This window comes from Bufo gargarizans, chromosome 1, assembly GCF_014858855.1.
Source record: "Bufo gargarizans isolate SCDJY-AF-19 chromosome 1, ASM1485885v1, whole genome shotgun sequence".
NCBI classification, from domain to species: Eukaryota; Metazoa; Chordata; class Amphibia; order Anura; family Bufonidae; genus Bufo; species Bufo gargarizans.
In genome coordinates, this window is record NC_058080.1 from 39318500 (window position 1) to 39331356 (window position 12857).

The 12857-nt window shown below is 50.3% G+C and overlaps 1 protein-coding gene across 8 annotated transcripts in view; it reads left to right on the forward strand.

Moving 5' to 3' along the window:
- CTBP1 (C-terminal binding protein 1) overlaps positions 1 to 12857 on the forward strand; it is a 291924-nt gene that overhangs the window by 266270 nt on the left and 12797 nt on the right. For all 8 annotated transcript variants that reach the window (XM_044294954.1, XM_044294936.1, XM_044294982.1 and 5 more), the window contains one exon: positions 7748 to 7962. In XM_044294954.1, coding sequence (XP_044150889.1) covers positions 7748 to 7962 — 215 coding nt within the window. The remainder of the gene's footprint in view (positions 1 to 7747; positions 7963 to 12857) is intronic.

The following is a 12857-nucleotide window of genomic DNA, read 5'->3' on the forward strand; positions in this document are numbered from 1 at the left end:
ATGTTCCACTTAAGCCAGCGAGCCAAAGTCGGGCTAGAAACCGGCCCGAAAGGGTGACAGATAGAAAGGAACAATTGAGATTTGTCAGGAGACCGATGGGCCCTAGTCCTGGATTCGTATTCCCTAAGGCAAGTTACAGGACACAAAATCGGAGACGAAGGGAAGCTGGGATAGGAGACAAACCTGATATTAGTCTTGGTCCGTCGTGAAATGTTAAAAGTGACCCCATCCGGGGTGAAATACCGAGCGTCATAATCAAGAGCCCTAACATCTGAGACCCTTTTGCAAGAAATAAGGCAAAATAACGCCAACAATTTTGCAGACAACTGCCTCAATGAAAGGGCCGAATTATCCGGCCAAGAACCAAAAGGAAAGGACCAAAGAGACGTCCCAGGTAGTAGAAAAACGGGGCCGAGGAGGGCGAGCCAAGCGAGAACCGCGCAACAGACGAGATACCGACGGATGTTGGCCCGCAGGTACGCCCTCATAACCTCGATGTGTAGAGGAAATGGCAGACCTGAACAGGTTAATGGTACGGTATGCTTTACCAGCCTCGAAAAGTGACGTGAGAAACTGCAACAGGTCGGCTACAGGCGCCGAAACGGGATCCAAGTTCCGTTCCACGCACCAGCCAGCCCAATTTCTCCAGGCTGCCCGATAAGACTTTCGGGTACCGGGAGCCCATGCGTTGTCCAATAACCGTCGAGTCGCCTCCGAAATGCCATCGACAGCTCCAGGTGTCCGGAGACCCGGCAAGCCAGCAACCGTAGCGAACCCTCGAGGAGAAGCGGGTGGTGTAGACCCTGAGGGCTGCGAAGGAGATCCGCCCGGGACGGGAGAAGAAGAGGCACTTCCACTAGGATCCTCAGTAAGGACGGGAACCAGACCTGAGACCCCCAGAACGGAACCACCATCACCAAGTCCGCCAGATGTCGTTGAACCTGAAGGAGCGTCCTCGGAATCATCGAACGGAGGGAAGGCATAAAGGCGGGACACCGACCAATCCTGGAGGAACGCGTCCACCGCCTCCGGATCCGGACGCCAGCTGAAAAACCGGGGAAGTTGCCTGTTGAGCCGAGACGCAAATAGGTCGATGGACATCGGGCCCCAAACGTCTGAAATCGCCAAGAACACCTCCGGGTCCAACTGCCAATCGCTGCCGTCCGACAGGTAACGCGAATTCCAGTCCGCCCGAACGTTGTTCAATCCCGGTAAGTACTCCGCCTGTACCATGATGTCCCGGGAGAGGCAAAATGACCAGAACTCCTTGGCTAACCGGGCCAAAGTCGCCGAATGAGTACCGCCCAATCGGTTGACGTACTGCACTGCCGAGATATTGTCCATCCGCAGCCTGATGCACGCGTTGGCGATCCCGTTGGAGAAGCTCTTGACCGCAAACGAACCGGCTAGGAGTTCCAATGGCGTTGATGTAAAGGAGAGACTCCGCTGCCGACCAAGATCCCCCCGTGGAGACTCAGTCGCGATGAGCGCCCCAACCCTGGAGGCTCGCATCCGACTCGATGGTCAATTCCGGCAGGAATCCGAAGATCGCCCTGCCATTCCATGCTTCCAGATTGGCGATCCACCAGCTCAACTCCTCCCGGGCTTCCGCGTCCAGGACTACCACGTCCGCAAAGGAGGCACCGGCCCGAAGATGGGCGATCTTCAGCCTCTGTAGAGCCCGATAGTGCAACGGGGCCGGAAACACGGCTTGAATCGACGAAGCTAAGAGACCGATGATGCGAGCCAGTTGACGCAAAGAGTGGTGGGGAACGAGAAGCGCATGTCTCAACTCCTTGCGGATCGACTGCAACTTCGCCATAGGAAGACTGAGGGATTTCGAGATCGAATTCACCATGAAGCCCAGGAATTCCATCTGTTGAGATGGGGCGAGGCATGACTTCTCCCTGTTGATGAGGAAACCGAGGCCCGTCAGTAAGTCCACCGTCCACTGCAGGTGTTGTAGCAGACCCTCTCTGGACTCATGTAACAGGAGGATGTCGTCCAGGTAAACGATGAGACGAACACCACGACTCCTCAACCATGAAACGACAGGACGTAGCAGCTTGGTGAAGCACCAAGGAGCGGAAGACAGCCCGAATGGGAGACATGTGAACCTCCAGGTCTCCCCTCTCCACCAGAACCGGAGCAGATCCCTGGAGAGAGGGGCCACTGGTACCGTCAGGTAAGCATCCTTCAGATCCAGCTTTACCATCCAATCCCCAGGAGCCAATGGGTCCCGAAGTAGGTGAATCCCCTCCATTTTGAAATGACGGTAGCGTACCACCGCATTCAGGGCGCGAAGGTTGATGACAGGTCTCATCTGACCTCCTTTTTTCTGCACAAGGAATATGTTGCTGATGACACCCCCCTCCGTAGGGGGGGCCTGCTCTATTGCCTGTTTTTGCCGGAGAGAGTACAGCTCCGTGTCTACAAGTGCGCGATCTGGGTGTGATAGCGGAATGGGCGGGGGGAGGGAACAAGATCTGGAGACCCCGTGAGTTCTATACGGAAGCCCCTGACCGTGGAGAGTACCCACGGATCTGACGTGATTAGGCCCCAAGCATGAGAAAAACTTAGGAGTCTGCCCCCTACACAAGGTACCGTAGAATCCCCAATCTGGGGAAGACTTACCCAAGGGTCTGCGAGAGCTAGGGTTGCCTCTGAAAGAGCGAGCTCGCCACTGGCCTCCTCTGGTCGAGAAGAAGGGTGATGGGTTACGCTGCTCCTGGAAGGGAGGTCGTTGTCCGAAGGAACCACGTCCTGCGCCACGGGCCTGAAAGTTTGCACGGCCGGACAGGCGGCCCCTACTACTGCCGGCCCGATTAGAGACCCGACCCTGGAACACCCGGCGCATAGAAGACTGGGCCTTGTCTAGCGCGGTGAAGGTACCTACAAATCGGCTCATATCCTTAATAAAGGATTCGCCGAACAGGAGTCCCTGGGCCTCTTTACCCGCCTCCGTGAGCGCCAAATTGGACAATTTCGGGTCGATTTTAAATAAAATGGCTTTTCGCCTTTCAATCGCCAAAGCAGTGTTGGCGTTTCCGGCAATACAGATTGCCCTCTGGGTCCAGCCCCGCAATTCTTCGGGATCAATTGGGGAGCCCTCAGTTCTAGCAGCCTCGGCAAGCTCAAAGTTCTTGGCCAGAGGGCCGAAAATATCCAGTACCTTGTCCTGGCAGCTACGCAGAGCTGAATCCAGGCCCTTCTTGGGGTTCCAACCCGTCTTGGCCAGGAATTGAGACATCTTGGGGTCTACAATTGGTGTGTCACACACTTTGTTAGGTACAAGAGGCCTGGGGCACTCGGCTCTAAGCTTGTTCCGTGATTCACGGCTTAGAGGGTGACGGACCCAGTGCTCTAGATAATTACCCACATGTTCAGTGGGAAGCCATTCCGCCGATCTAGGGTGATGCAATGTTTCGGGATCGAACATAGGCATACCCGCCGAATCTAGTAGGGCATCAGATCGGTTAACGGCGGAGGAGGACGAACCGTCCTTAGCAGAGGAGGCCGCAGTAGCGGAGGTTGAGGGGCCCTGAACTGGGGGAGCAACATCCTCCTCGGACATGTAATCCGCATCCGCAAAAGCCTCCTCGTCTGACACTCTGTCCGAATCAGACTCATTAGGGGATTGCGCCCTAGCGCACTTCCATGTTCGCGCCCGTTCTGCCTGGCGTGATGAGGCTCTTTTCCGTGAACTATGCACGGCATCTGGGGTGGCAGGATGCGCACCAGTCAAGGTCTCCTGTGGTACAGGAGGTTCATTACAGGTAGGCTGCGGTGTGGTAGCGGAGTCTAGTGAGGGCATTCTAGAAGGCTGAACTAGTGCCTGAGTAATACTCTGGGAGAGAATGCTCGACATGGCAGCCATTATGGCATCAGACACAGAGCGCTGCAGGGCCAGCGTCTGTGCATCCACCTCAGGGTTAATCAGACCCTCAGGAGAGGAGGGGGGGGGACATTAGGAAGATTTTGTGAAGGGCTAGACATGGTACCCCTGGGGCTGACACAATGTGGGTAAATTGCAGGGTAATGCTGGGTAACCTGTGAGGCCAATTGTGCAATATGCTGGGTAACCTGTGAGGCAAACACTACAGTAGCAGGGCGCCTGAGGAGCAGAGGACCGGAGCAGCCGTGCAGGAGCCGGCGGCCAGGAAAAACTGCGTGACCGGAAGGCTGCTGCGGACGAAATCCCGCGAGAATCGCGGCATCAAGGCCAGAAAATGGCCGCCGAGATCTCGCGAGATCACGTGGTCCGAATACACCCAGAAGCGCTCCAGCAATGGCGCCGCGGCAGAGAGAAGGAGCGGAGCTCCGCCCCCAAGCGCCGACCGCGAAGTGTGTGCCCTACTCCGTGCGCAGCACTACATGCTGGTAATAGATACTGCAGGGGGGAACAAGGGATACCACAGAGGGAAACCCTGACCGCAAGGGAAAAGCGCCATGCAAGGGTAATAAAGCGCAAGGGGAACACCACCTAAAGGGGGAAATCTGAAGTAAAAATAGCAACACCTAAAATCCACATAGGGAGCGCTGCCTGTAGGGTAAGTCACCCTGGCAGGGGCAGCGCAAACAGAACAAGACAATACAAGCACAATAGTAAACTGACAGAACTATAGGTGCACTTAACTGGTGGCAGCAGCAAAGAAAGAGGGAGGTCCAGAGGAAGAGCGGCCTAATATAGGGGCCATAGGGCAGGGACCGTGGTTTCTATGGTTATTTCCTGTATGTAATTTTTTTTCTCTTTGCTGCTATTGGTGGACAGTAAAGAAGGAGAAAGCAATATGAGCCTCCGTGTCTTGCTGTAAAACTCAGCATCAGTATAGGATAAGTAATGTAATGTACAGTATGTACACAGTGACTGCACCAGCAGAATAGTGAGTGCAGCTCTGGAGTATAATACAGGATGTAACTCAGGATAAGTACAGGATAAGTAATGTAATGTATGTACACAGTGACTGCAGCAGCAGAATAGTGAGTGCAGCTCTGGAGTATAATACAGGATGTAACTCAGGATCAGTACAGGATAAGTAATGTATGTACACAGTGACTGCACCAGCAGAATAGTGAGTGCAGCTCTGGAGTATAACACAGGATGTAACTCAGGATCAGTACAGGATAAGTAATGTAATGTATGTACACAGTGACTCCACCAGCAGAATAGTGAGTGCAGCTCTGGAGTATAATACAGGATGTAACTTAGGATCAGTACAGGATAAGTAATGTAATGTATGTACACAGTGACTGCAGCAGCAGAATAGTGAGTGCAGCTCTGGAGTATAATACAGGATGTAACTTAGGATCAGTACAGGATAAGTAATGTATGTACACAGTGACTGCACCAGCAGAATAGTGAATACAGCTCTGGAGTATAATACAGGATGTAACTCAGGATAAGTACAGGATAAGTAATGTAATGTATGTACACAGTGACTGCACCAGCAGAATACAAAAAACAAGAATGGCACCGGCAGCATCTCACATCATCCAATATTTTATTGCGACCTCAAGACAAATACAGCAGCAACGTTTCGGCTGAAACTCAGCCTTTGTCAAGCCTTGACAAAGGCTGAGTTTCAGCCGAATCGTTGCTGCTGTATTTGTCTTGAGGTCGCAATAAAATATTGGATGATGTGAGATGCTGCCGGTGCCATTCTTGTTTTTCGTTCATCTTATGGCCTGTTGGATCAAGGGTCAACGGTGAGGCTGTTACATCGACCAAGGACCGCTTAGTGCTGTTTCTACTTAAAATTTACTACTCCACCATCAGAATAGTGAGTGCAGCTCTGGAGTATAATGGAGGATGTTACTCGGGATCAGTACAGGATAAGTAATGTAATGTATGTACACAGTGACTGCACCAGCAGAATAGTGAGTGCAGCTCTGGAGTATAATACTGGATGTAACTCAGGATCTGTACAGGATGCATGTACCTACTTACTCTACTTTTTATAGATAGTATTACTGCTTAGATGAATATACTCTGTAAGGCTATGACAAAATCATTCATCTAATAGAAACTTGCTAAAGGTTTATGGTTTGTTTAGTTAAATTGAAAACTATACTAATATCCAGTATAAGATCTTCAGTCCATGATTCACTGAGATCTGCCTTTTAAAGGCAGCTAACAATAGTAGCTGTAATGATGGAGGACCCTCCTTTCCCTGCATTTCATGGACCACCCATTGATTAGAATGGCCCCTGTGTAGTACTTACTCTCCCCTGTAGAGGTGCTGCAGGTGAATACACATGTTGCTGAGTTCCCCCACAAAGGGCAGCGGTTCCCAGCAACACGACAACCTGTGGTCAGTTTATTGTTGGGCTACTTTTCTAACAAAGAGATGTCCTAAAGTGGACAGTCCCTTTAAATCGCACGTGGGTATTATTCCTGTGTTGTGTGAAATTTCCGCATTACTTTCCGTACCCGTTCAGACCTGGAGATTTTCCTTATAAATGAAGTATTTTTGCAAAGCAAGACCTTAAGCCAAATGAATAAAAAATAAATAAAAAAGGAGTAATCCATGAGAAGGGAGTGGTGATGGAGGGTGGTGGATTTTTACCAGGTGTCAGATTTCCACAGGATTGTCTGGCTTTGTCTGTTCCAGATGACTTAAAGGCCCTCCCGCCACGCCTCGGTTTAATGCGTTTTGTGCCAAGATCCTGTCCTGCAGCCCTGATTGTGGAGCCTGCAGGGGAGAAATTCCCAGCGTTGCATAGCTATAACGGTTTATTGACAGAACTGATCATTTAATATTACTGCGCCGCCAAGTAGTGAGAGGCCGTACAGTCCCTCATGTCAACGGTTTAAAAAAGTGCAGGTTATGTATGTACCTTACCTGCTTCTTATCATTGGAGATAAAGTGGTGATCATGGGGGCGGGGGATGTTGAGCTTTGTACCAGAGCAGTAAAGAGACTAAAAACGTAATTGGCGCATCATCTGAGACTAATTTAGATTAAAGGAATACTCCAGGAGAGACAGATACTGGGATATGTGTAGCATAGGGCTTACAGGGGATTTAATATTGATGGTCTATCCTCAGTTTAGGCCATCAATATCTGATGACACCCTGCACCTCTGTCAATGAGGGGAAATCGGCTCCAGAACTGCACCGCTCCGATTATTGATTCCGCTACCACGGACCACAACGGAAGTCGGAATCCATATCCGGATCCAGATCGGGATTCTCCGCTAACCGGAAGCCGAACTTTAGACGCCGAACTTAAAACAGAAGTTCGCTCATCTCTACTGAAAAGTGCTCATTCCAGGACATGATTTCTCTAGATGTTAGACACGTGGCCCATGTGAAAAGAGCAAGATTTCTGGATTTTTCTTTTTTTAATCTAGGTAGTGATATCAGAAGTGTCATTTAAAAAATGTTAAATATAAAAAAAGCAATAGTTTTGAGGAAAAACTATCGCCAGGTCCACTTTGCTGGCCCTTTTAACCTTCATTTAACATTGGACATGTTGAAATCCAGCTGTCCGATCCTTATCACCCCCAACATCTGTCTAATGCTGGACGAGACTGGCCAAACATCTAAATAATCTACTGGAGAACATTGAGGATCTAGATGACTCCTGGTGTTTTATAGTGATCTCCATCTATCCTCCTTCTGTCCATTCGTTGCTCCTGAGGCTACCACTTGGTAAAGAGTTTATAGGCTGAAGTTTGCTTGGACATCTGTAGGTGTATATTTTTTGTCTACAGTGCATTTATACATCTGTGGTCTTCTATTACAGGACGGGTCGGTCAAGCAGTTGCTCTGAGGGCAAAGACTTTTGGTTTCAATGTCATTTTCTACGACCCTTACCTGTCGGATGGGGTTGAGCGAGCCCTGGGTCTGCAGAGGGTCAGCACTCTCCAGGATCTGCTGTTTCATAGTGACTGTGTAACTCTGCACTGCAGCTTAAATGAGCACAACCATCATCTGATCAATGACTTCACCATCAAGCAGGTAGGTGCCGGTCACTTACAGTGGGGGAGGGGTGGGGGTGATGTGAGGGACTGATAGATGCTGTTTATGTATTGTGCATGTTCCTCTCCAGATGATTGAAATATATATTTCCCCTTGTATAAGGGTATGTTCACACGGGGCAGATTCTCCGTCGTGGAATCACAGGGGGATATTCCGCACAGGGTTATAAAACCGCAGCATGTCTGTGTATGCCATGGATTTCCCTGCAGATTTCACCTTCTGCAGATTGATTGTGGATTTTTCTTGCTGACTTTGCCTCCCTTGTGGACGTATCCTATAAGTATCATTCCTTTCCTCTGTTGGGTCATTTAATGTGTAAAAATGTGGTAAGGTAATAACCTTCCTAACCTGATTAGTGGGATCTCTTATGTCCTTTTGGAGAATGTCCCTTTGCCTTCACCTTTCGCTTGGGTGAGCTTGAGGACCCTGCCGTAGTTGGAACTAAACTGTTGCACCCCATTGCCGTGGGTGGAACTAAACTGTTGCACCCCATTGCCGTGGGTGGAACTAAACTGCTGCACCTCATTGCCATGGGTGGAACTAAACTGCTGCACCCCATTGCCATGGGTGGAACTAAACGGCTGCACCCCTTTGCCATGGGTGGAACTAAACGGCTGCACCCCATTGAGGTTGGTGGAACTAAACTGCTGCACCCCATTGAGGTTGGTGGAACTAAACTGCTGCACCCCATTGCCGTGGGTGGAACTAAACTGCTGCACCCCATTGAGGTTGGTGGAACTAAACTGCTGCACCCCATTGCCGTGGGTGGAACTAAACTGCTGCACCCCATTGCCGCGGGTGAAAATAAACTGCTGCACCCCATTGCCGTGGGTGAAAATAAACTGCAACTGCTGCACCCCATTGCCGTGGGTGAAAATAAACTGCTGCACCCCATTGCCGTGGGTGAAAATAAACTGCTGCACCCCATTGCCGTGGGTGAAAATAAACTGCTGCACCCCATTGCCGTGGGTGAAAATAAACTGCTGCACCCCATTGCCATGGGTGAAAATAAACTGCTGCACCCCATTGGCGTGGGTGGAACTAAACTGCTGCATGCCACTGCCATGGGGGAGGGGACGCCAGATCTGCTACCCTTTTTGCCATTTGCGACTCCAGGCATAGCTGTACCACCACCATGGGGGTCGCTGGGTATACTGTACTACTGCCTTGGGTAACCAGGCACTGGCAGCTTATCGCCATGTTGGACGCTAGGCTGTCAGGATGATGACTACAGTCACACTCAAACAGGGATAGTGCTGCCCTCAAACTGCCCGGACCCACTATCCCTACCTACTTGCACGATCACCCTAGGGCAGTGATGGCTAATCTTGGCACTCCAGCTGTGGTAAAACTACAACTCCCAAGATGCCCCCCTTGCTTGGCTGCTCTCAGAACGCTATAGAAATAAATGGAGCATGCTGGGAGTTGTAGTTTCACCACAGCTGGAGTGCCAAGGTTAGGCAGTGACCCACAACTGGACGACGGTCTCTGCGCTGCAATATGTAAACGGAGACACACAAACAGGGACAGACGAACACCAAGAGAGTCAGTTGTACAGAAAAAGGGTCAAAAGCCAGTCAGACAAAACACGACATGTAACGCCAGAGGCAAACGAGAAAACCAAAACACTCCAGAAATTTAGAACCAGGAGATCAATAAGATACCAAACGCCAGAAGCCAAAACTGTAGTCACAAAGCTAAATCCAGAAATCCAAAGCCAGGAGAGTCTTCAGTAATGCAAGGAGCCAGAGGATAAGATGCAGGTGCCGGCCTTTAATAGCAGAAGAGGACAGCTGGCGTTCAGGTATGCCGGTTGGGACTGCCGCCCACACCCTTACGTTCGGGAGCCCCAGCGCACCTTGTCATTGGCCCAGGGGTCCAAGGGCCGCCCTGCAGTCCTGCTTCCAGGGGAACCATAACAGAGGCCCCGACACCGCATTGTCATGGGAAACCCAGTTTGCATCCTTTCTCGGAATTCCCATTGTAAGGAGGTTTTGGAGAATTGCATTTCACAAAGCGAGTTGGAGGAAGTGCCCGTTCAGCCGCTGACTCTGCCGCCCCCCCACCAATAATCCGGCGGAGCAGAATCTTACATTTTTTTAAATAAAATGCTCCATTTTTTGCGTAGTGATTTGCTTGCAGAGGTATGACAGCTCCGGCGGCACGCCCTCGTCTGCCAGCGCTCCCGCAGGAGCCCACGTTCAGGCAGATATTTAAAGCGTGTGTAATGTCATTGCTTCTAGGAATAAATATGTCATCCGCCGTGCACAGCAAGACGCTAATGAGACGGGGAAGAAATAAACACACACAGTAATGTCTGAACCAGACGCCCCACCACGGACGGTGGGACGGAAGTTTATTAATTCAGCTGAATGCTACAGCACAGAAGTACACGTCGCTGTAATCTGCTGCCTACATGGGGGGGGGGGGAGACCATCTGATGTGTCCTGGATACGTACCAGCCGTGATCTCCGACAACCATGGAAAGATCAAACCCCTTTGGCAAACATTTTATCAATGTTGTTGGTCTTTAGCTTCGAACAGTGCTCTACCTCATCTTCATCCTCTGGCCATGCTGGGAGTTGTAGTTGTAGAACAGCTAGAAGACTGGTTGGTGATCACCGGTTTTTTAGTATCAGAGATCTGAGCAGTGTCAAAGGGCTTTGATCTGTGGTCTCCATCCACCGCTGTGTGAAAGGGGCTCTATAGAAGGATCAGATACCTTTCGCACTGCACAGAGAGGGCTCGTTCACACGTTCGTGCCGTTTTTTGCGGTCCCCAAGTTGCGGATCGGCAAAAAACGGATGCCGCCCGTGTGCTTTCCGCAATTTGCGGAACGGAACAGGAGACCCATTATAGAAATGCCTATTCTTGTCCGCAAAACGGACAAGAATAGGGCAGGATTCATCATTTTTGCGGCGTCACGGAACGGAGCAACGGATGCGGACAGCACACACAGTGCTGTCCGCATCTTTTGTGGACCCATTGAAATAAATGTTTCCCTTTACGGACCGTATGCAGAACGCAGAAAACGGCCCGTATACGGAACGCAAAATACGTTAGTGTGAACGAGCCCTAAGGCCTCATGCACACAACTGTGCTGTGTTTTGCGCTCTGCAAATTGCGGAACGGAACAGGCGCCCATAATAGAAATGCCTGTTCTTGTCCGCAAAACGGACAAGAATAGAACATGTTCAGTTTTGTTTGCGGGGCCACAGAACGGAGCAATTGAAGTAAATGGGTCCCCATCCTAGCCGCAAAAAATGCGGCTCAGATGCAGACCAAAACGACGTTCCTGTAAATGAAGGCGCATGGGGATCGCAGACCCATTCACTTGAATAGGTCCACGATCCCTCCGTTCCGCAAAAAGTTAGAGCGGTGCAGAAGCACGGAGCGGAACCCCAGAAAGTAGTGTAGTGTTCCGTTTCATTCTTCCGTTCCGCATCTCTAGATTTGCAGACCCATTAAAATAAATGGGTCCGCATCCGTGATGCATAATGGGCACGGAACGGTGCCCGTGTATTGCGGATCCGCAAATGCGGTCCGCAAATGCGGAAACGGGCAGCACGCGTTCATGTGAACGAGCCCTTAAACCAGTGATCACCACCCTACGGCTCTCCAGCTGTTTCAGAACTGCATCTCCCAGTATGCTCTGACAGCCGCCGCCAAGGGTTTAGAGACCACAGTTCTAAGCAAAGGACCATTAAAACCAATAGAAAATGGTCAGATTTCCAGCAGTCTCTGAGCCGTGCCAAAGGTGTATGATCTCTGTACAGAGCACCGTCATCCTAGAAATCAGCTGTGGTCTGAGATCACGCAGTTTGCCCAATGTCTGCTTCAGTGAAATTAAAATGGGGGGGGGGGGGGGGGGGTACTGCGGGTTCAGTATTTGAAACGGCACCAATCGTGCCCAAAGGCTGTGCCTGGTATTGCAGCTCACATCACTATTGCTGAGTAACGTAATGGCGTCTCACTGCTGCCCCCTGTTGGATAACGGTATGGCTCCAGGTACGCTGCACCACAGTGGCTTTTGTAGCATTGTAGAGTAATCTGCTCTACAGGACAATCCTGCACCTCCCAGAATATGAAAGTGGCAGCGTATATTGGAATCCCAGTTAGATGCGGTGTTGTCAGAGTCACATGGCAGAATTCTGATTGCAGCTCTGGAGTATAAGCTCTGCTGTAACTCACGATCAGTTAAGCAGTGTAATTATATACGCCGTTGTGCGTGTTCCTGTGGGTACTTTACCTTTGTAAGATGTCAGGGGCGGCTCTGCTACATCAGTTTATATCCATTAGCTGACAAAGCCACATATCTCCGGGTTAAAAATAACCGAGGAAGTCAATAATTGAAGCACTACAGCTGTATACTGCAGGCCTGGCCTCCAAGGAGGAGGTAGGTAGCCATGACATCTCCATCAGACTGCCCCATCTTGTCTGATGCTGACCCTTTTTAAGGGGGTTCCCAATAAATTAATTTACATCGTATCAGCAGCCAGCTGTTTCTGTAACCCATAGACTAGAAAGGAGAGAGGCCAAGACCGTGTTCACACCTCGTGATTTGAATATGTCCAGAAAGCTTCCAAGCGTATGCATAGGGCGCTATACCATCCTCTTGGCATAAGACGGCCCGATATAAGCTAGAATGCCATTTTTAGTGTATGCATAGGGCGCTATACCATCCTCCTAGCATAAGACGCCCCGGTATGTGCTGGATTACCATTTTTAGTGTATGCATAGGGCGCTATACCATCCTCCTAGCATAAGACGCCCCGGTATATGCTAGAATGCCATTTTTAGTGTATGCATAGGGCGCTATACCATCCTCCTAGCATAAGACGCCCCGGTATGTGCTAGAATGCCATTTTTAGTGT